The sequence below is a fragment of the Chiloscyllium punctatum genome, chromosome 22, assembly GCF_047496795.1.
Source record: "Chiloscyllium punctatum isolate Juve2018m chromosome 22, sChiPun1.3, whole genome shotgun sequence".
NCBI classification, from domain to species: Eukaryota; Metazoa; Chordata; class Chondrichthyes; order Orectolobiformes; family Hemiscylliidae; genus Chiloscyllium; species Chiloscyllium punctatum.
The window spans coordinates 48,764,336-48,787,725 of record NC_092760.1 but is presented as its reverse complement, the minus strand read 5'-3'; the positions used below and the strand labels follow the sequence as shown (position 1 = coordinate 48,787,725).

Here is a 23,390-nt window from a genome sequence, read left to right as displayed (position 1 = left end):
TATTTAAGAAATAGATTACCTCTGAGTAAGGAGTTTAGTAATAGTTCCAGAGCAGTAGGCAAAACCTGAGGGGGTTGTTTGAAGCTGTAAAAGGAGTTGAAGTCAGTCAAATTAAGCTAATAGAGGAAATAGAGAAGGATATTCACTCTGTGGATACTGTAAAGAAGTGTTTTTGTGATCACATTTTTGCCATGTGTTTTGAAATGTTTACATTTTATGTAAATGAGTTGTGCATAATAAACTGTTTGATTGTTAAACCCAAGTTTGCAATAGGTGCTTATGTTTCAGCATTAGACCACAAAAACAAAAATCATCTATTAAGACAGATTTCAGTCTGAAATCTGACTTGTATAGTGATAATATCAGCTGGGATCATAACACTCAGCAGTTAGATGCCAACGAACTGTAGGTACTTGTCTTTTATCAAGTTCAGTTACAAAGCAAACTGTCATTGGGGGTCATTTAATAAGATTAATTTTGTTTAAAATGGTGCATTTGCAGACTAAGAAACAGAGAAATAAATGAAGTACTTAATAGATCAGATTGATCACCATAGCAAACAGGAACTGTAAAGCATAGCTACAATAAAGGAAGTCAAGGACTAGAAATAATGTGAACGTGAGGTTGCTGCAGTAGGAATGTCAGGAAGCCAGAATTAAAACAATAACAAGGCAATTTAAAAGATGAAGTATACAGTATTTAATGGAAAAATAAATTAAGATGACTATTGAGGCCACAGTAAGAGTCCATAATTGAAACCATAGAAAAGTTGAGAAGAATTTAAGGATATAGTAATAATAATTCAATGAATTCAATAGAGGGAAATTTGGCCAGTTGGATAAAAAACTGGCTAACCGGTCAAAGTCAGACACTGGTGGTAGATGGTAAATATTCAGCCTGGAGCCCAGTTACAAGTGGAGTTCTGCAGGGATCAGTTCTAGGTCTTCTGCTGTTGTAATTTTTATTAATGACTTGGAAGAGGGAGTCAAAGGGTGGGTCAGTAAATTTGCAGACGATACAAAGATTGGTGGAGTTGTGGATAGTGAGGAGGGCTGTTATCAGCTGCAAAGGGACTTAGATATGATGCAGAGCTGGGCTGAGGAGTGGCAGATGGAGTTCAACCCTGTCAAGTGTGAAGTTGTCCATTTTGGAAGGACAAATAAGAATGCGGAATACAGGGTTAACGGTAGGGTTCTTGGTAAGGTGGAGGAGCAGAGGGATCTTGGGGTCTATGTTCATAGATCTTTGAAAGTTGCCACTCAGGTGGATAGAGCTTGTAAGAAGGCCTATGGTGTATTAGCGTTCATTAGCAGAGGGATTGAATTCAAGAGTCGTGAGGTGATGTTGCAGCTGTGACCTTGATAAGGCCACATTTGGAGTACTGTGTGCAGTTCTGGTTGCCTCACTTTAGGAAAGATGTGGAAGCTTTGGAGAGGGTGCAGAGAAGATTTACCAGGATGTTGCCTTGAATGGAGAATAGGTCGTACGAGGATAGGTTGAGAGTGCTAGGCCTTTTCTCATTGGAACGGCGAAGGATGAGGGGTAACTTGGTAGAGGTTTAAGATGATCAGAGGAATAGATAGAGTAGACAGTCAGAAACATTTTCCCCCCAGGTACAACAGAGTGTTACAAGGGGACATAAATTTAAGGTGAAGGGTGGAAGGTATAGGAGCGATGTCAGGGGTAGGGTTCTTTAGCTAGAGAGTGTGGTGGGGGCATAGAATGTGCTGCCTGTGGGAGTGGCAGAGTCAGAATTATTGGTGACCTTTAAGCGGCAATTGGATAGGTACATGGATGGTGCTTAAGCTAGGACAAATGTTTGGTACAACAACGTGGGCCGAGGGGCCTGTTCTGTGGTGTATTGTTCTATGAAGTCATTAAAGAAAATGGGAGGCTTTGTTAAAGTTGGAAGGTTGTGGGGCTTATTGGTAGTGGCATAGTAGCATGCATCACCAAGGGAAAAACCTTTAAAATGTTGGGATTCAGCTTTAAGAGCATTTACAGCAAGATTCATTTGGGAAAACCACTAAAGAATAAATTTGGTCCTTTTCATTATTGCTATACTGTAGAATTAAAGGCATTTAATTCTGAGAATAAGGTGGCATTAATAAGCAGCAGAATTTAAATAAAGGATCACAGTGGGAAGAAGTGACAACATAATTAAATGGAAGTTTTAATTTCAAATGAGCTAAATAGAACACATAATTGGACAAAACAAACCCAAAGAACTGTAGATGCTGGAAATCAAACAAAATGAGTTTACATTTTGGGTGGTGACCCTTCTGCAGAACTGAGAATTGGACATCTTAGAGAAAACAGCTTTGAAGATATACAATTGCTTCCTAATCTGAAATACAGAGTTCACATTTCCTGCATTGTATTATAATGACTTCTTCAGAGCTTGAGACACGGCACAGAGGCAATGTCAATGGGTTCTATCTTGACTCATGACTGCCCATCCTGAACAAGACTGCTACACTGGGAGACAGTGTCACCAGGCCTATAACATCACCGAAGACACTTTCTGCCAAAGTTGTTAAAAGAAGGTAAGCTACAACAATAAATGAAAACATTAAAAGCATAGGCAGAAAAAAAGGAAAAAGTGGACAGAGTAGGTGAGCAGTGAAGAAACACAGGTAACTAAGCGAGAAGTAGAATTAAAGTGGTCTTTCTTTTTAATTGTCTAATATGATCTGAAAGATTTCCTTTAGATATCAGGCATGAGGGAACAGAAATATACATTAGTAATTAATTGGGTTTGAATTAGTTGCATAAATATGGGGAGCAAGTAATCAGTGGATGCGCAAAGTTTTATGGAGTTCAAACTTGTGTGTTTGACAGTGAAAGCTACTTTTTTACTCCATCCAATAGTGTGTGTATATATCAAGTTGTGTTTAATAATGGAAATTTAAAATTGTAAAGTGTAAGTGGCCATTGCTTCCATACATAACAATTTCAACACCAGTTCAGAGTAAAACTTGCTGCAAAATTCCAATTAATATACATTTTTAATAAACTCTAAGAAAAGACGATTCTCAAAGCACTTGACAGGTGGACATTCAGCATTAAATGCCATCAAATCCACAACAGACATACTTCAAGGACGTAAGCATCAAGTTTAACTAAGCTTAGGGGGACAAATCTTAGTATAGAACTACAAGATATGAATTTAGCAGCCTTTCAACTTAAGCATATGCACTTAAAGTACAGATTGCGTTTTACGTTTAATACAGTTACAAACTTTTTACAGTGTGCTGTTTACCGGACACGTGCATATGTAAACAAGAAAGATTAACAGAAAGCTCAAAGTCTTTGTTGCAGAGATACATCTGTTATTATGGGGTCTTGGCAATATTGACAATGACTGCACATATTCCTAGGACTCTTCATTGATCTGGAGCAAAGAATTAATTGCTGCATCCTTGTTGCCTCTTTGTGCTTCCAGCACAGAACGGATCACTTCTCTGTCCATGTTAGGGAACATATCCTGGATGGATTTGAGATCCTCCTCGCTGTAGAGATTTTGCGGAGCAGATACCTGTGTCGGTGCTGCAACTGGGATCATTCCTTGTGTATAGACTGTTGGCACTCCTGGCAAATAAAAGAATATGGTATTTAACAATATTCCAGAAATCAAGACAGAATTAAAATGTAGGCAATGATATGAAAAATAACTTAGCATTGTAAACCACAAGCTTGATGTTTCATATATATAGGCAGTTTAACAAATGTTAAAAACAGAGGGAAAATTAATCCATTAACAGATGTCAGACTGGATTTGATTTACTACAGTAAGATGCATCATTACAATTAATCTGTACCTTGTGGTATTTCAATTTATTATTTGAAATTATTTAGTTATTAATTTGCATTAATGCTAGCAATTCCAGTCTACTTAGTCCAGTTTATGGATTTTCAAAATTCAATGCAGATGGAAGAGATGATATTTTAATGGCAAGCTTCAAGTTTCACACAATTTAATATTTAAAAGATTTGTAATGTCATTTTTCCCCAAAATTTAATTTCTTCTGCCATAAGTACTATGATTTTGTACAAACAATACACTTTAAAAGGAAGTCACAATTTTAAGAGGGATTGGTAAACGCAATTCCAAAAATACTTTTAAAAACTAAAGGAAATGGAATACAGAGAACCAGTTGCAAACATTACTTGTGAAAAATTAATTCATGCAGGTTACTTGGACAACACACTGATGCATATAATAGGATTTATATTTAAAAATCATTGAAATAATTGTGGAGAAGTCAATTGTTTAAAAAAAATGGCAAGTGAGTTTCAATTTTGTATTTCATTAGTTGATGCCAGTTCCACTGAATATATTAGTAATATAAATGAACATCTTGACAAATCAAGAAACAGGCCTATTGAATTTAAAATTTGTAAAATGTAAGATATCAGTTAACATGCCAATTTTACCTGAGATTATATTCTGAAGCTCAAATTTAATATGCAAAGTAATACATGATCCAAAATCAGATACGTAACCTTGAAGCCAGCCATCATTCCTTTACTGATATCTTACAAACAATGTTTAAGCAACAGCCATTTTAAAATACACAAGCAAATGACATTGAAATGTGTTCATGCATAGATTTAGCCTGTGAGGAAAGGCAGTAAATGTCACTTGAAACTTACCCAAAGCAAAATACTCAAGCCCTGAAGTGGGTAATAAGGAAATTAAAGCGCAAAATACCAAGAAGCAACATTAATAACATGTCCAAAAAATTAGAATTAGTGAGAAAGCAAATCATACCCAGCTTTCTTTTACATGAACGAACTTGTTACAAACCACAACTATTATTATTTTATACATTGCAGGCTATAAACCACAGGTCAGTTTTTTTTAAAAATGCAGTGATCATCAATAGATGCAATACAGCTGCTGCATAGGCAGCCAGCGATGTCACCCTACTGTATCAGGGCAGATTGCAGGAAGTATCTGGCACCAATTACACCACTACACTCCATTTACACTGATGTCATTATCAGTGCCAGTGACCACAGGTCAGAGGTGAAGCAGACACCTTGGTGAAAAAAATGACAAAGGCTAACATCTGGAGGGGTGGAGGAAGACATGGGAAGGTCAGCACGAGGAGTGAATGTGGTGAGGCTTTCTACTAAAAAAGTAGAAGATACTTTACAAAAAGGAAAGAAGCTATCAACTCCCAGAATGCAGTTTTAAATTGCCAAAAATACAAATTATTAAAGACGGAAAAGAAGTTTTGGAGCCTTTGACCTTTTAAAACACAGTGTGGCACTTGACAAAGTCTGTAGTTCAGTAGGCAAGAAAAATCTCAAGTGAATGTTCAATAAATTATTATATTTAACATTAATTGGTTCCCCAAAATATAAACAATCAAATCAATACAGTGCAGAAAGAGAGATATCTAAGTCACAGCTTCATGTAGATGTTTCTGCGCTGCAAGCTGTTTTTAAAGTAGATAAATGAACACTAACAAATCTATTGGATACTATGATGTGGGCAAAGCAATCCATAACTGAGTCATTAACCAGTAATAATCTTCTGTTCTATTGCTTACTACCTCTTCCATTTGAGGTGTATCAAAGTTAATAAGGATGACGTTTCTTCAGTTTAGGTATGCTTTTGAGCCCGAAATAGATGTCCTACACAGAAGGTACAATCCAAGTAGATTCCCAGGGTCAAACTGAAATGTAACATTAATTGTGGGAGCTTCCAGTACCCTTTGTGCCTCCACAGGCAGCTTGCTTAAAACTTCAACAATTCAATGCCTGCCTGAGGTAGATATTTGAGATGTCAGTTGCTCAGAATATGAGAGCCTTCAGAAACAGGAGACTAATATCCTGCATGACTTTGCAAGGTATTGCAAGATTGGATGAAGTTGAAAGTCAAGTTGTGTCACATAGTGGAGCAGAATATATCACGCTAGGTTCTTAGCACTTATAATGTGCATTAAAGAAACGTATTTTTTTTAAAATCAAGTATTCCTCAACCTTGCCTATGTATCTCAAACTGATTTTTCTGTTGGAGAGATGCTATGAGTCTAAGGACAGCTAACAGTCTTAAATAATCACTGGTGCATGATGTTTTAGCTTCTGAACCTCATACATGGTCATGAAAAATGTCAAAGTCCAACTGGCCTCAGCACAATCAGATGATTCACAGCAGCCCCAGTACCAGTACACCAGGCATGCATTGTCAATACTTATCAGGAAATAGCAGGAAAAACAATACTCTCATTTCAACAATTTTGAAAATTTACCAATGTTAATTTAAATTCATGTAAAGGTTGTGGCTAGTTAGAAAGCAACAAATATCTCTTTCAATCATTTCCCAATCATATTCCATACTTCGGTTTGCATAGAAATAAAGGAAAGAATCACGTAGAGACTCCTTCCTCTCTTTAAAAGTAGTTAGAAAAGCTTAAATCATACCTGTAATAGGCACATATCCTAGTCCCTGTTGGTACACAGTGGGCATTAACACTACTGGCTGTGGCTGCACCAACATGTTTGGTGGCAGTGTCTGTGAAATGCAATGAAAAATTGAATTAAAGTAGTTTCTTCCCAAAAATGAAGTAAAAATTAAAATGGATGAAGTTGAACTGTGCCATTTAATTCTTGTGTCAATTGGGTAACAAGTATAACCTACACAGAGCTTATATTATCTGGGTATGAAAAATGGGGAGAACATTCCTTAAAGGAAACTCCAAATTGGATGGAATACAAACTTTTTGAAAACATATAGAAGGATAAGTCTTGCAATTTAAAATATGTAAGAATGGTGAACAAAATTCTACATAAAATATCTACAACAGGCAGTTTACATGCAACAAAAAAAAAACCCAGCATTGCAGCATTTACCAATATAAATGTGGAACTACACAAGATTAAAACTCATAACTAACATAGGTTTATTAATATTCTGAATCTCAATGTCTGATTCAGTAAACATGGCCTTCCAGGGCAATGCATTTGCACAACTTTGCTTGAATGCTTTTACCTCCTAAAATTTCCTTCTATTTACTAGACTTCATCTGCTTACCTTTTAACATAGAAATTATGGAGCTATTTAAATTGCAATCTCCAGGAATTACACCCCAAGACTAACTAGTGTCTGACCATAATTTATTCATCTATCCCAAGTAATATCTCAATGTATCAACGGCTAGTAAACCTTTCCAAGGTAGAGGTTTCTAGAAAAGAGTATGATATTCTACAAGGTAGAGTCAGAATATTGTCACAGCATCAATAAAGTCTCTGCAAGAACTATACCTACTCATCCAAGGACTGCAGAGCTCTGTGCGAGATCAAGTCATACCTACCATTGACACGTGAGAATTACAGCATGGTCAAAAAAAATTATTTGGAAGCAGTGATATGAATTTGGTTTCTGTTGTAATAACAGAAAGAAAACCTTATACACAAATTAAAGCTTAGGAATTTATATTTGGTATTGCTGAAGAAAAAAACATTTTACCAAATCTATGTCTTGCAAGCAGCAGCACAAATCAAAAAAATACCAAAAGTAAAAGGGAAAACAACATAGTGCTCAGTGGTTCAGGCAAGTACAAGATGAAGTTTTGAGATAATGCATTTTTTTTTCCAGCAATACTATCAAACAACTATAAGCTTATGTCTAATTTTTGACAATTATTCAACATACCCAATGTCTTTAAATGTCACCGACATCAGAAATTGCAATTTCCAGTTAAAAGTGTAATTTACAATGTAAATCCCTTAATAGTTCTTGAAATGCAATGCCCATCAAGACCATTGCATAAAACAAGTTTCAAACAATACAAGAAAATTCTAAATGTCACTTACTGCATAAGACATAACAAGGTTGATCATTCCTTCTTTATCATCACCCTGCCTTCCACTAAGGCTGTACCACTCATCTACTACTTTGCCTTCTTTTAGCAATTCTGGGATAGTTATGTGAGTCCAAGCAATTCTATCATCCATGGAAAAAGCCCGCTGCAAATAATAAACCACATGTTTTAATAAAAGATATATACTACTGGAACAACAAGCAATTAGTCTTTTGTAAGAGTTTTAAAACAGTAAGATTCAAATCACAGAATGACAATACTAAGAAATGTAAGCGCATATACATTTTGGGAACTATTGGATCTATCAAATATCCTGAAGGATCTGCACAATAAAGCAAATATAAACAGAACAATTATCTTTCTTTGGCTTAGTACCTGTCATACCATCTTAAGCCAATTTTATAATTGACTATTAAACTTTAGCAGAATAGAGACCATTATTTCAGCTTTCCTGTGTGTAAATTCCAGCTCATTTGGGGATATTCTCAATACACTCATTAGAACTGTTACAGACTACTGAATCAACATTTTAGACCCTTACCCATTATGTAAAATGATATTGAAACCTAATTTATTTTGTACTATCAGAAATTATTGAAAACAAAAAAAGGTCAAATAATGGACAGCTAAAATGCAAGTCCACTATCTTAGAAGCCAACACTCCTAAAATGTCACACTTAAAGTAAACTTTGGCCGTTTAGAAGTTTTCCATGCTGAAATCAATGGGAATGTGAATGATGCAATTTAAATAATTGTTCAGAAACTCACCTCATCAAATATCTCTAAGTAAAATGAATCAACGCCAGGTGGCACAGTACACTGAATGACTTTGTTCCATCTTGGGTTTTTTGCTCCATTATGTGCTGTAGGTGTCTCATATACTGCATATCCAAGACGTATTCTGCAGTAAGGATCCATACGTGTCATTCCATAGTTTTTTGCCAGTTTTGCCTAGATGGACAGAATTAGGTCATTTTTATGCCACAAAAGATATGGAGGAGTTTTACCAGAATCCAGCTGAATAAATGCCTGCCCTGACAAAACAAAGACAGCATTCAATCTCCTCCTCAGAGCTTCAAGTCATCTATATAATGCATTGTAAAAGTGGATGACAAAGGGGTCAAGATCAGGCTGTAATTTATCTTAACTGGTAGAGACATTTCTGCTTGAAATCCTTCCTGAAACCTGGTCCAAACCATGATTGGCATCTAGGTTTTCAGAAGGTGCAATTCACTATTTATATGCTACAATTTAGTCCAAACTACATACAATAAACCCATCTTTCTCATTAATGTATAAACACTAATACTACAAAAAAAGAAGCAAATGTCACTGGGTTGCTCAATGGCTGTTGTTAATGAGTACTAGGCCAGGCTGCAACATTTCCCTCAATTAGTGAGCAGCTGGTCATCTTTTTGCTGGAGGGAGCACGCGTAAGGGTAAAACATTAATAGAAATGACAACGTCTTGCATTTGTAAACAAATATTGCATTTGTAACATAATATTTTAACTTTAAAATGTCTCAAAGCCAAACATTAAAACACAGTTGGGGGCTTACTTGTCATCACAAAATATAACCCTAAGATCCAGATGGCAACTTTTCTGAAATGAACACAAACAGCAATTCTCTACAAGAACATTGTCTTCTACTGAAAGCATTTCAAAAACATTTCAAAATTTTAGGCAGGGAACAGTGCACAGGGTAGAGGGCACAGTGGAGATAGAGTCAATTGGCCTACAGTCGGTTCTTCTATAACGTGATGGTTACATTCTTGTGCAACCCCATATTATATAAAAAGCACGCTTTAGAAACAGCACTTAAATTGTTCGCAATGCACCACGTTACAGCCAACACATTACATTTTAAAAGTTTGCACTTTAGAAACAGCGTCTCTAATTTGTTAATTGTGTTACAGTGAATTCATGTTGATGAAATGCGCATTATAACTGAATGAACTGTATTTTCAAATGGAGAAAGTTAACTGATTTCTTTTTAGCTTTCTACATAATTATACAATGTTGCTATTAAATATAAAGTTATGATCACAACCTTATTCTGAACTACATGGGATCACAGATGTACAGCATGGAAACAGACTCTTCGGTCCAACCTGTCCATGTTGGCCAGATATCCCAACCCAATCTAGTCCCACCTGTTAGCACCTGGCCCATATCCCTCCAAACCCTTCCTATTCATATACCCATCCAAATGCCTTTTAAATGTTGCAATTGTACCAGCCTCCACCACTTCCTCTGGCAGTTCATTCCATACATGTACCACCCCTTGTGTGAAAAAGTTGCCCCTCAGGTCTCTTTTATATCTTTCCCCTCTCACCCTAAACCTACGCCCTCTAGTTCGGGATTCCCCGACCCCAGGGAAAAGACTGTCTATTTATCCTATCCATGCTCCTTATAATTTTGTAAATCTCTAGAAGGTCACCCCTCAGCCTCTGGCACTCCAGGAAAAACAGCCCCACCCTGTTCAGCCTCTCCCTGTAGCGCAAATCCTCCAACCCTGGCAACATCCTTGTAAATCTTTTCTAAACCCTTTCAAGTTTCACAACATCTTTCCGATAGGAAGGAGACCAGAACTGCACGCAATATTCCAATAGTGGCCTAACCAATCTCCTGTACAGCTGCAACATGACCTCCCAACTCCTGCACTCAATACTCTGACCAATAAAGGAAAGCATACCAAACGCCTTCTTCACTATCCTATCTACCTGCGACTCCACTTTCAAGGAGCTATGAACCTGTACTCCAAGATTTCTTTGTTCAGTAACACTCCCTAGGACCTTAACATTAAAAGGTGTACAAGTCCTGCTAAGATTTGCTTTCCCAAAATATAGGACCTGGCATTTATCTGAATTAAACTCAATCTGCCACTACTCAGCCCATTGGCCCATCGGCCCATCTGGTCCAGATCTCGTGGTAATCTGAGGTAACCCTCTTTCGCTGTCCACTACACCTCCAATTTTGGTGTCATCTGCAAACTTACTAACTGTACCTCTTATGCTCACATCCAAATCATTTATGTAAATGACATAACCTAGGTAGGGGTGTAATCACTTCATGGAACAAAGTGTTCACATAACGTTTTCCTCTTACGTAGTACATTATCTGCAGTTGGGGTTCCAGCTCATCAACCCTAAGCTGAAGATCCTTGAGCTGCATGTGTGATTATTATGGATCTCACTGCTAGACAGCAGCTCTACAGACTATTGTTCCAACATATCACTTGCCCTGCCATTTCTAAATAGATATATCACAATTTACTTTTACAACTGAATAGTCACTAGGCACGGAGCAATTGTTTTTTGACCTGACAGTTGTAGAATACAATTTAAAATTCTATCCCTTGTGGAGAAAAGGAGGGAAGTGAAAATATTTACAAATAAAAGCTTAGAACATAAACAATTAATGCTGTTAACATCAACATCCATTTTGAATCGAGAATCAATATTGCTCAACTCCCAGAAGTCTCAAAATTGAAATTATGGTTCACATAACAGGGAGACTGAAGTGACATGTTTAAATGATGGTCTTATTGTACAAAACTTATTTTTTGTGCAGTCTGTTCATCAATGTTTGTGCAGGTTGGTAACGTTTGTGGCATCTTTCCAGAGGCATACATTTGGAACTGGCTAATCAGAGTGAGGTCCAAGCAAAACAATAGCTATATATTATTATTACTACAACTGGTCAGCATTACAATTTACACTATGTTTACATTAATCCACGAAATTCATGATGAAAATGACTTTTGAATAAACCTTTAATACCCCGAAACTGTGGACAAATTAATGGGATCATCGTATGATCCTCAAAAATAAAGAGTATAAATTATTGAATTCCATAATTCTTCAAAGAAAAGGCTACTGATTTATTAATTCTTTGCAGATTGGTGGTCCTATGATCTACGCTCCGATAATATTAACCTTCATTCTGAATAAGATTCTTGAAAATCAAACTGAACTATTCTTGTGAAGTGATCTCAAATGAATCTTTTCCACTATGAGAAAAATATGCAGTTCAGAGATAGACAAAATGCAATACATCAATTTGATTTGTATTGAGTTTCAAGTTCAGTTCATACAGGTGAGACAAACCATCACTTGCAGTAGCACTTTACTGTCATGAAGGGTTGCATGTAATTTAGCCTGATTCAAAAGATAATCTGAAGGCATCAAGTTGTGGGAACATAGTTGGATCCTTCACTAATTGCGCTGCTCTTAGCCAACAAATTGACCTTTGAGAAAGAAACAAACATTCCCTACCTGTACCACAGTGATGCTCAATCGACCCATAGTAGCCATGCTAGTCCCAAACTGTAATTGCTGAGCTGCCTGTGCATCAAGTTGTACTTGCTGCTGTTGTTGAGTTGGTACAATGCGAAGGAAGTCCTGTGGCAATTCTCCAATGAAAACCTTCAATGCAAAGCAAAATGGAAACACTGTACCCTATTTAGCTGTCACTTTTTTCACATCAACTGGCAAGAAAATATCATGAGTGTTAACACTTGGTAACAGGTTAGTGCTATTACCTTAAATGCTAACCAATTAATCAGCCACATTCTTCATACCACTTGACAACCTTCAGGGAATAATTATCAGAGTATGTCAACCCATGCCCCTAAAAATAGTAATGCTCACAAAAATGATAATGCCTTCATTTGTTTTCATAATTCAAACATGCCAGCCTCTATTACAATATTTACTGGGTCACATTCAATTAAATTTGAATAGCAATTTGAATTTAATCAGTTTGAATTATGCCTCAAGTTTTACTGAAACCCAATCGAATTTGAATTTTACTGTTTTAACATCAAACCAAAGGAGACGAACCGATGTTTTGGGGTATAAAAGCAGGCATTTTGAACAATTAGCCAGAGAACGAGTACCCATCTGCCATTTGAACAACTGCCTACAACCCTTCTCACTGAAAGGTATCTTTTTCATACGAAACAGCTTTGCAGAAGACTGAAGATAACTCTGCATTTTGTAGATTTCCCTGGAAGTTCAAGACCTGAAGACGATAACTGGTTTTGAAAATTGATTAGCTGTAAAGTTAATAGGGGCTTTATTGAATCAATATTGTTATAGAGTGGAAGGTAGATAATTTGCTTTAAGAGAAAAGGAGGCTTACAGTTGTAGATAGTTATTGTTAAATGTTCTTTTTGGAATTATAGAATAAAATTATTTTTTCTTTAGATAGTGGAACTTGGGAATTCTCTGTCACTCATACTTTAACAGATTACAAGGAATGATGAGCTTTTCTGTGTTTGGTTTAATTAGCAGAAGGTTTTATAACCCATGTTGTAACATTTGCAAGTGGGTAAAATATTACCAAGATATCTAAAAGGTTAGAATTCCATATGAATTCCCAATCTCAATGTTTTGAGCAGTATCTTGACCTCAGCATGACCAAAGAAGGAAATTCAAGACAGACATTCAAAGTATCCCTTTACACATTCTCTGAGAGTTACCTGTGATGTAACAACATAGCAGCAGTAGATACACTATTAGAATAGGCCAGACTGAGGTTGAGAGGGTGGAGAACGTCAAGCTCCTTGGAGTGACTATAACTGACAAGCTGTCCTGGACTTTGAACTTTGATGCGCCAGTCAAGGCGCAACTACACCTCATCTTTCTCAGGCGGCTCAGGAAATTTGGCATGTCCATAAGGACCCTCACCAACAGATGCACCATACTCTCCTAGTGCATAATGGCCTAGTAATGGCAACTGCTCTGCCCAGGACTGTAAGAAACTACAGAAGGTGACGTGCACAGCCCAGACCATCACAGAAACCAACATTCCATCCATGGACTCCATTTACATGGCTCGCTGCCACAGAAAGGCTGCCAAAGACCCACTGCATCCTGGTAATGATCTCCTACAACCTTTTCCATCGAGCAGTAGATACAGATGTCTGAACACATGCACCAACAGGTTCAGGAACAGCTTCTTCCCAGCTGATGAATGGATTCTCGAGCCTCAAATAATGCTGATCTTGCTAACATTGATCTTGCCTAGCCCTGTGCAATATAACCAGAATGCCTTGAATTTTTATAACCTCTGATCTGTACATCCTTGCTTACTATGATCTGCCTGTACTGCTCATAAAACAACTTTGCACTACTCTTCGGTACAAGTGGCAATCAATCACAGTATCAAACACCAAGGCAGCAACATTTACCAAATTTCCAATTCTACTGTGCTCAAAGTGATTATAATTGAGAGATGGGAGAGTGGAACTCATTCCCTGGTAGGATGAATTGAAACTTCCAACTCTAAAATTGCCCTTGACAATGCCTAAGAAATGGGATCATGGATGACTTCATTCATGGGTCAATTTTGTCAAAGAAAGGTCACCCTCTTGTCTGGAATAATCAGAATTAGAGGAGTTGCTCTGTCAATCCCATTGGGTTGCTGCTGATGGTGAATCTTTTAGCAACATCACAGGAGAGAAGCAGTCTGTGAATGGAATTGCAGCTAGAAGGCTCTGGTGAGCAAGCCTGCTGAGGTCAGACCAGGCAGCATTGTGGTAATAAACAAGTTTAAATCCTGTAGTGTCTTGTACTTTATGCTTTCCTTGTGTTCTGACTTCATAGAGCGATGGAAATTGTTGAGGATACCGTTGATTGCAATGATGGTTGGAAAATGAAGTGATACATTTTGGCACAAATAATATGGACAAAGTACAATGAACAAAGTACAAAAGTGTCCACTGCAATTTGTTTGGTGGAGGCACACCTAAAATGCAGTTACAGAGGGAGTTCCAGGATCTAGAAACAATGACACTAAAGGAACGGCAATATCTTTCTAAGTCTGGATGGTAATGGCTTGCAGGCAGTGACGCTCCCATATGTCTGCTACCCATGTCCTTCTAGATGGTAGGAGGTGTAGGTTTGAAAGGTACTGTCTTATGAACCTTGGTGAACTTCTGCAATCCCTCTTGCAAATAGTACATATTGCTACGAAGCATCATTAGTGGAGGGACTGAATGTTGTGAAGGTGATGCCAATCCAAGCCAGCTGCTTTGTCCTGGGTGGTATCAAGCTTCAGTGTTGATCAAGGAAAGTGAGATGAATACCCTTGCACATGCCTTGTAGATGATGGAAAGTCACAAAGTGAGTTATTCACTGTAACATTCCTGGCTCCTGACCCAGCCACTGTATTTATATGATTAGTCCACTTCAGTTTCAGTGATGACTGTGTCATTGAATGTCAATGTTAGATTCTCTCTAATTGGAGATGATCATTGCTTGATACTCAGATGTCACCTGGATTACTGTATGCAGTTCTGGGTGCTACATTATAGGATAGATGTGACTGCATCAGAAAGACCGAAGAAGAGGTTTGCAAGAACGGTTTCAGTTATGGGGGGGGTGGTACTGGAGACATTCAGACTATTTTCTTTGGAGAGATGACCAAGGGAAAATCTGATAGTTTTGGAAGTCATGAAGTGTCGAGATACGGTGGATAGGAAGCAATTGTTCCCACTCCCAAAAGGATCAAGAATCAGCAAACACGGCTTTAAAGTGGGTTGCAAAAGAAGAAAATGTGGGGAACATATTTTTCACACAGCCAGTAGGTGGGGTCTGGAATGCATTGCCTGGTAATGCAGGTTCAATTATTTAAACAGAAACAAAATGTACCAGGATAAGAAAGGAGATAAAACGCTCAAATGGCTGTTTCAGACACTAATGAACCGAATGCCTTTCTATGCTATGAGCTGAGAATGTGTGACAGTCAAAAATCACCCAATCCAGTGATTAAGATTGCTCACTTTCCAATTACCGTAGTCCAGGAAGGCAGTGCACAACGAGGACGAATATCTTGGGCAACCAACGTCATTAGCACGGGACAGTGTGTTTTGGTAGTTGTCAGGCTGTTAGAAGGTAGGACTCGTGATGAAACCATTAGGAATACATCCAACGACCGTTGGCAACCCTACAACTAATGCTTTTTCTCTATTCGACACATTATCCACACGACAAATATTCAAAACAAAAAGGCAGAATAAACAAATTCTATTTACAAGCTGTCGATCACCATCATCGAGACCCATCCTTACAGTCCTATCCTGATGAAAATGTTGCTGAGGCAGAATCTGACTAGCAGTTATTTTCCTGGCTGGCCCTTTAAACGGTCTTAGGGCAGATCAATAAACATACTCAGCACCCTTCCGTCTTTACATCCCACGATGAATTGCGAAATAGCTGTAAAAAGAAGCATTTAAAAGCACACGAAGGAACCAACTGGGGGAACACGGGCCAAGGCCGGGGTGGGGGAATGGCAGCCGGCTACGGGCAGAATCTGGCGCAGTCAAGCCCAGGAGCTCGGACAGTACACCCGCTTCCTGACAAGGCCCGCGACAGACACAGCAAAGGCCGCAGCCTCCCCAGAGATCGTAGTCCCATTATCACCAAAATAAAGAGAGGAATCCTACCGGGCCCCTCTGGGTGGAGACGGTTGTGGCTGCCATGTCCAATCCAGCCAAGCCGCACCCTCTTCCACCGCCACCACCACCCCTACTGCTGCTGCTCTCTATCCCGTCTCCTGGCGGCGGAGCCTGTACTGGGGCTGAAGGCCACTCACTACTCGTCTGCTCATTGGCTGAGGGAGAGGGGAAGCGAGCTCAGCGTCTTGTCATTGGTTGATCATCAGTCGGAGCTGGCGTTCAGGCCTCTACGATTGGCTGCTCTTGGGCAGCGCCTGCACTCAGTGCTCTGCGATTGGCTTTCCTGGGCCTGAGCCTGCATTCACAAAGCTACGATTGGTTGCTCCTAGATCTAGGGAGAGAGAGGCACACACACGGCGGGCTCTGAGCCCTGCGATTGGCTGGTTCTGCAGCAGCAGCTCGTTCTGAGAACGCTGATTGGTGACTGGCCCTCCCCGCCCCCCCCCCCCATGCGGTGGACGTTGATCTGTTCCTCAGTGGGCACGAGCTCAATGCTTCTGGTATTTTCTGCATCAGTACCTGGAGACGGTTAATGTAAGCCCTTTCCTTTCAACTGTAGCTGCCAGTTGCGTTGAACCAGATTGATTTTGGGGGGATCATTTTAGTCTAACTGGTCATGCCGTGTTTCTATGGCAATGTTCAAAGCTGTGTAGACATTTAAAACATATAAAGTTGTCACGTTCGGGTCAATTAGGCAACGATAGGGACGAGTGACCTACTGCTTTCCCAAGGAGATGCAGGGACAGACAGGGTGGGCGTGCAGTAACATACACAGCATAGAAAATAATGAATGCAGTTTAACATGGCAAAGGTTTCAGCAGCCAGTATTTTCAGAATTTGACACGTGTAAGCAATTCAAAATAAATTAACCATGGATGTGGTGTCATACTATTATTGTAGTACATTCAAACACTTTATAAATAATATGGTAACACTGCATTGTTTTCCATATTCATATGGCATGTGTTGGCTCAATGGTACAAAAATGTAATACAATAAACGAACTGGATTTATTATTGTCACATATTTTGTTAGACATATACTGAAAATTGTTGGGAAAGTGTCACCACTCTCCAGTGCCATCTTAAAGCACAGAAAATAAACCAAAACATAGAAGATAAAGGCAGAAAATAAAGTTTTCAACTTAGCTGAAAAGCTTAGCCATGGGTCTGGATCTGGGCACTTTCCCAACCCGAAGCTGAGACCAACACAGGCACGAAGGAGTCAGCCAGCCTTATGTCCCTTCACCACAATGCTATCGTTGGAACAGAGTCACCATCTTTTTGTGCCATGTTGCCTCCACCAACGCTGCTGCCACCACGAGTCATCACTGGGCATATCTTATTGATGCTTACTGGATTAGTGGTGCTGGAAGAGCACAGCAGTTCAGGCAGCATCCAACGAGCAGCGAAATCAACGTTTCGGGCAAAAGCCCTTCATCAGGAATTATCTTATTGATGCTGTCAAGTCTGTACTGGGCCTAAACCTGACCCTGCTGTCAACCCGAGCCTGTGCTGCAGTCCAACCTTGCCTCTGCTGCCACCACCAAGAAGAATCCGAAAACCCACCCACACATCCACGCTGGACTCCCACTACCCGGCTAATGCAACTGCTCTTAATAAGAACGTAAATTTAAAGAAAAATGAAGAAATAGGAAAAGAAAGATAAGCAGCTGATACAGACAAGCCCGAACTACTCTGTCGCCACTGGCTTAAACAGGGACATGCTGTCATGGCATCATGATGTTTGAGGGTACCTTAATGTCTTTTTAAAAATTCTCCTGGCCACACAAGAAATTGAAAATATGAATTGGTATACTGAATGTTTGCATAGTGATATGGAACATTCTCTGGAAGGTGTTTGTTAATGCTGGTTGATTGCTCAATTTTCATTGTAAGGAAAGAAACTACTAAGACGAGGATGAGGCAATCATTGCTGACAAGGTAAGTTAGGGGCAGCATAAAACAAAAAGCATGCAATGTTGGGAAAATTAGTGGGTAGCTAGAGAATTGTGAAGCCATTTAAAAACCAGCAGAAGATAGTTGAAAAGCGCAATCAGGAGGGAGAAGATGAAATATAAGGGTAAGCCAGCTATCAATATTAAAGAAGGTTGCAAGATTTTTTTTAGATATGTAAAAAGGTAACAGAGAGGGAAGAGTAGATATTGGACGACTGAACAATGAGACTGGAGAAGTAGTAATGGGGAACAAAGAAATGGTGGGGTAACTGAATAGATACTTTGCATAGGTCTTCACAGTGGAAGACACCAATAACATACCAGAACTTCAGGAGAGTCGGGGGCAAAAGTGAGTATAGTGGCCATCACTAAGAAGAAGGTGCTGGTGAAGCTGAAAGATCTGAAGGTGGAGAAATCACATATACCAGATGGATTACACCCCAGAGTTCTGAAGGAGATAGCTGAGGAGATAACAGAGGCATTGATCGTGGTATTTCAGGAATCGTTGGAGTCAGGGAGGGACTCAGAGGACTGGAAAATGGCTAATGTAACAACTATAGACCAGTTAGCCTGATCTTGAGTTTGTTATTAAAGTTGAGTTTGCAGAGTACTTGGAATGCATAGTAAAATAGGGCTGAATCATGAGGGCTTCTTCAAAGTTTCATGCCTGACAAATCTATCAGAATTCTTTGAGGAAGTAATAATCAACTTTGCCAGTGGAAAGCCAGTGAACCTGATTTATTTGGATTTCCAGAAGGCCTTTGACAAGGTGCTGCAGAGGAGACAATTAAATAAGAGAAGATCCCATGGTGTTAGGGACTAGATACTGGCATGGATAGAGGATTCTGAAGAAGGTTACACCTGAAACGTCGACTTCTCCTGATGTCTAACTTGCTGTGTTCTTCGAACCTCTTGCTTGTCTATTTTGGATTTGAACATCTGCAATTTTTTTGTCTCTAACCACAGATAAAGGATTGGCTGACTAGCAGAAGGCAGAGAGCGGAGTAAACAGGTTTCAGGATGGCAGCCAGTGACTAATGGAGTTCCGCAGGGGTCAATGCTGGGACTACAACTATTCATAGTAGACAAAATCTTTTCCCTGGGGTGGGGGAGTCCAGAACTAGAGGGCATAGGTTTAGGGTGAGAGGGGAAAGATATAAAAGAGACCTAAGGGCAACTTTTTCACGCAAAGGGTGGTACGTGTATGGAATGAGCTGCCAGAGGAATTGGTGGAGGCTGGTACAATTGCAATATTTAAAAGACATTTGGATGGGTATATGAATAGGAAGGATTTGGAGGGATATGGGACGGGTGCTGGCAGGTGGGACTAGGTTGGTTTGGGATATCTGGTTGGGTTGGACCAAAGGGTCTGTTTCCATGCTGTACATCGCTATGACTCTATTAAAAATCTGGATGAAGGAACTGAGGGCATTGTTGCTAAGATTGCACATGACACAAAGCTAAGTGGAGGGACAGGTAGTGTTCGAGGAAGAGGGGAGGCTCCAGAAGGATTTGGAAACACGAGGACAATGGGCAAAGAAATGGCAGATGGAATACTGTGTGGTCATGAACTTTAATAGGAAGATTACAGGTGTAGATTATTTTCCAAATGGGGAAAGGCTTTGGAAAGGGACTTAGGAGTTCAAGTTCAGGATTCTGACCTAGAACTCACGGGTAATGTTGGCAGTTGGGAAGGCAAATGCAGTGATTGAGAGGGCTACAATATAAGAGCAGAGATGTACTGCTGATGCTGTATAAATCACTGATCAGACTGCATTTGGAATATTGCGAGCAGTTTTGGTCCCCATATCTGAGGAAGAATGTGGTGACCTTGGAGGGGTTCAGAGGACATTTTCAAGAATGATCCTGGGGATGAAGGCTTGTTGTGTGAGAAACGATTGAGAATTCTGGCACTGTCCTGGATGGAGTTTAGAAGGATGTTGGGGGGGTGGGGAGGAAGAATCTCATTGAAATTTACAGAGTACTGAGAGGACTGGACGGAATGGATGTGGAGAATATATTTCCACTAATAGGAGAGAGTAGGATCCAGCTTCGGACACAGCTTCGGATTGAAAAGGTGACTCTTTAGAACTGAGATGAGGTAGAATTTCTTCAGCCAGAGAGTGGTGAATCTGTGGAACTCTGCCTCAGAAGGCTGTGGAGGCCAAGTCAATGAGTCTATTTAAGACAAAGATGGATAGGTCTGTAATTAATAAGGATATCAAAGATTACTGGGAGAAGGAAGGAGAATAAGGTTGAGAAACATATTAGCCATGATCGAATGATGGAGCAGACTCCATGATCCAAATGGCCTCCATGATCCAATTCTGCTCCTGTCTCTTACAGTATTACTTTCACTATACATCAAATTCTGCACCTACATCACACATCATTCAGGCTCAGAGATATGGCAATATTGCAATTTCATAGCTAATAGCAATATTAACAGAAGTGATCAGATATTTCTCTCTAAATGTATTAGACATTCACCAGGCAGCTTTATCCAAGCAACTTGCACTTTGGAGTTTTGATGAAGAGTCAACAGACTTGAAACATTCATTTGTTTTCTGTACACCATGCTATGGACTAGGCCAGACCATTGAAAACATTATTGAGCAGGCAACCCAGATCATAACTTTGCAATTTGTTTTGATAAGTGTACAGTGAGAATTATCCAGAGTAAGCAAGCTAGGTTGACTACTAGGTTTTAAAACAGACAGAAATTTAGTTCACAAAATTACACAATGACACACAAAGAACTCCTACAGAACTCAGTCTATCCAAACCAGACTTAATTATTTTGTTCTGAATATACAGAATAGTCCCAATAAGCAAACCCCTTGAAAACCAGTATAAATGGGACTGGTGCTTACAGGAAGTTAGAAGGGCAGAAGGAGAGAGAGTTTCCACACAGTTCACTGTTGAACTCTCAACCAGTTATAGACTGAACTGCTCAGCTAGAGAGCTGACCAATCCCCTTTCTTCATACAGGTCACTTCTAAAACATGACCAGTTTAGTCTGAAGTCTCCTTTGCTTACATATAAACAAAAACGCCTCTCAATACCCTTTACTCTGTACCAAACCAGTCTAATCGGGAGCGGTTTATTATCCCTCTGAAAAAAAACCTTGAGAAAAAGAACAGCTTTTCAAGAAAAGGACCAGCTTTGTGACAACAGATGTAGCCAGACCTGCTGAGTTTCTACAGCAATTTCTGTTTTTGTACACTATGCATAATGTGTCCTAACTTACTTATGCTTTAGACTTAATTCAATGTCAGAAGATAAAAGATAGTGTGTTTAGGAATGGCTTTTTGTATTTGGGATATTATTTGTTTGTTCAGAGACTGTTCCTGGAAAACCGGAATGCAAGAACATCTTCTTTTAAGATGGTCTCTGAAGAAGGAGAGATGGGGTGGGGGGGGGAGGGGGAGAGTTTAGTGGCAAGATTAGTGGTAAGCCAGAGGCGAAATTGCAATTAAAATCAAGAAAAATAGCAAGATTTTCTTTAAATATATAAGAAGCAAGAGAGAGGCCAAAATGAATATTGGCTTCTTAGAGAACAAGGCTGGGAAAATAATACTGGCGAACCAGGAAGTGGCAGAGGAGTTAAATAAATACTTTGCATCAGTCTTTGTGGTAGAAGACACTAAGCATCTCAAAATGACTGATTAATCAAGGGGAACAATAACTGTCATTAGAGAAAAAGTGCCTGTTAGCTTAATGTCTGTTATTGAGAAAATGTTCATATCTATTATAAAGGATATAATAGTACAGCTTTTCGAAATACATAATATGATGAAGTAGAGTCAACATGGCTTCAAAACAGAGAAATCATGCCTGACAAACTTACTAGCAGTCTTTGAGGAGGTAACAAGCAGGATAAAAAAAGGGGATTTAATATATTTGGATTTTCAGAAGCCATTTGGTAAGGTACCACACTTCAGGCTACTTAATGAGCCCATGATGTTTAAGGTATTATATCAGCATGGATAGAGGATTGAGTAACTAATAGAAGACAGAGCGTTGGGATAAAGAAGAGCATATTATCTCCATCAACATCAGCAAAACGAAGGAACTGGTCATTGACTTCAAGGAATGGAGTGGAGGGCACACCCTTGTCTGCATCAATGGTGTAGGGAGGGAGATTGTCAAGAGTATCAATTTCCTGGGAGTGACGATCACCAGCAGCCTGTCTTGATTGACACTATGATCAAAAAGCACAGTGACACCTCTACTTCCTTAGGAGGCTAAGGAAATTTGGCATGTCTATAAAGACTCTTACAAATTTTTATTGAACCACATTAGAAAACATCCTATTTGGATGCATCACAATGTGGTAGGGCACAGCCCAGTCCATCACGGAAACCATCCTCCCATCCATTGACTTTATCTATACTTTCTGCTGTGTCAGTTAACAACCAACATAGCCAAAGACCTTTCCCACCTTGGTTATACTCTCTTCCACCCTCTTCTGTCAGACAGAAGATATGAGAGTTTGTATGCATGTCTGAACAGCTTTGAGAATCAGTTTCTTCACAGCTGTCATCAGACTTTTGAATGGACCTCTTTAATGGTAATGTTGATCTCTGTCAGCAACTTCTCGGCAGTGGTAACATTGTATCCTGCACTCTGTTTTGTTACCATGATGCACTTGTATACAGAGGAACCTTGATTATCCGAAAATTGGATTTTCCGAAGGAGATCCCAAGGTCCCGATAGAAACATTACATTGAAGAGCTATTTCAACCCTGATCATGTCGTTTGTTTACAGGTACAATGATTAAAAATGAACTCAGCTCACTGAAATGCTGCTGAAAACAGTCCTGGACAGTCCAGGCACTGTCTCCAAATGACTGTCCTCCTGCTCTCTCTCTCTCTCTCTCTCTCTGTCTCTCTCCCTCCACACTTTCCCTGGGGGTGAACACTAAACCCCCCCTTCCCCAGATGATCTCTCCAACATTGTTCTGTCAAAATGTTGCAGTAAAAATGTGTGCGTACGTGCGCGCTATTTGGAGACTTACCCAAACAAAGGCAGCAGCAATCTTGCTATTGGTATCCAGTTCGGCTGCCGGGGGGTTGTGGGGGGGAGGGCGGGAGTGTAATCAATTAGGTGGCAGGGATGCAGATGGGGGT

At 39.5% G+C, this 23,390-nt stretch overlaps 1 protein-coding gene across 2 annotated transcripts; it reads right to left on the bottom strand.

The window, feature by feature from the left end:
* Positions 1-2,989: 2,989 nt before the first annotated feature.
* Positions 2,990-16,456, bottom strand: tollip (toll interacting protein). Of its 2 annotated transcripts, XM_072592241.1 has the most exons (7): positions 16,289-16,456; positions 12,114-12,263; positions 8,604-8,786; positions 7,828-7,980; positions 6,436-6,526; positions 4,657-4,677; positions 2,990-3,591 (listed from the first exon to the last, which is right to left on the bottom strand). In XM_072592241.1, the coding sequence occupies exons 1-7, from the start codon at positions 16,322-16,324 to the stop codon at positions 3,377-3,379; spliced, it is 849 nt and encodes a 282-aa protein (XP_072448342.1). In that variant the 5' UTR covers positions 16,325-16,456; the 3' UTR covers positions 2,990-3,376. The 2 variants fall into 2 exon arrangements, with proteins under 2 accessions (XP_072448342.1, XP_072448343.1); XM_072592242.1 differs by lacking the exon at positions 4,657-4,677 and having other exon boundaries at positions 16,289-16,455.
* Between the last annotated feature and the right edge of the window lie 6,934 nt (positions 16,457-23,390).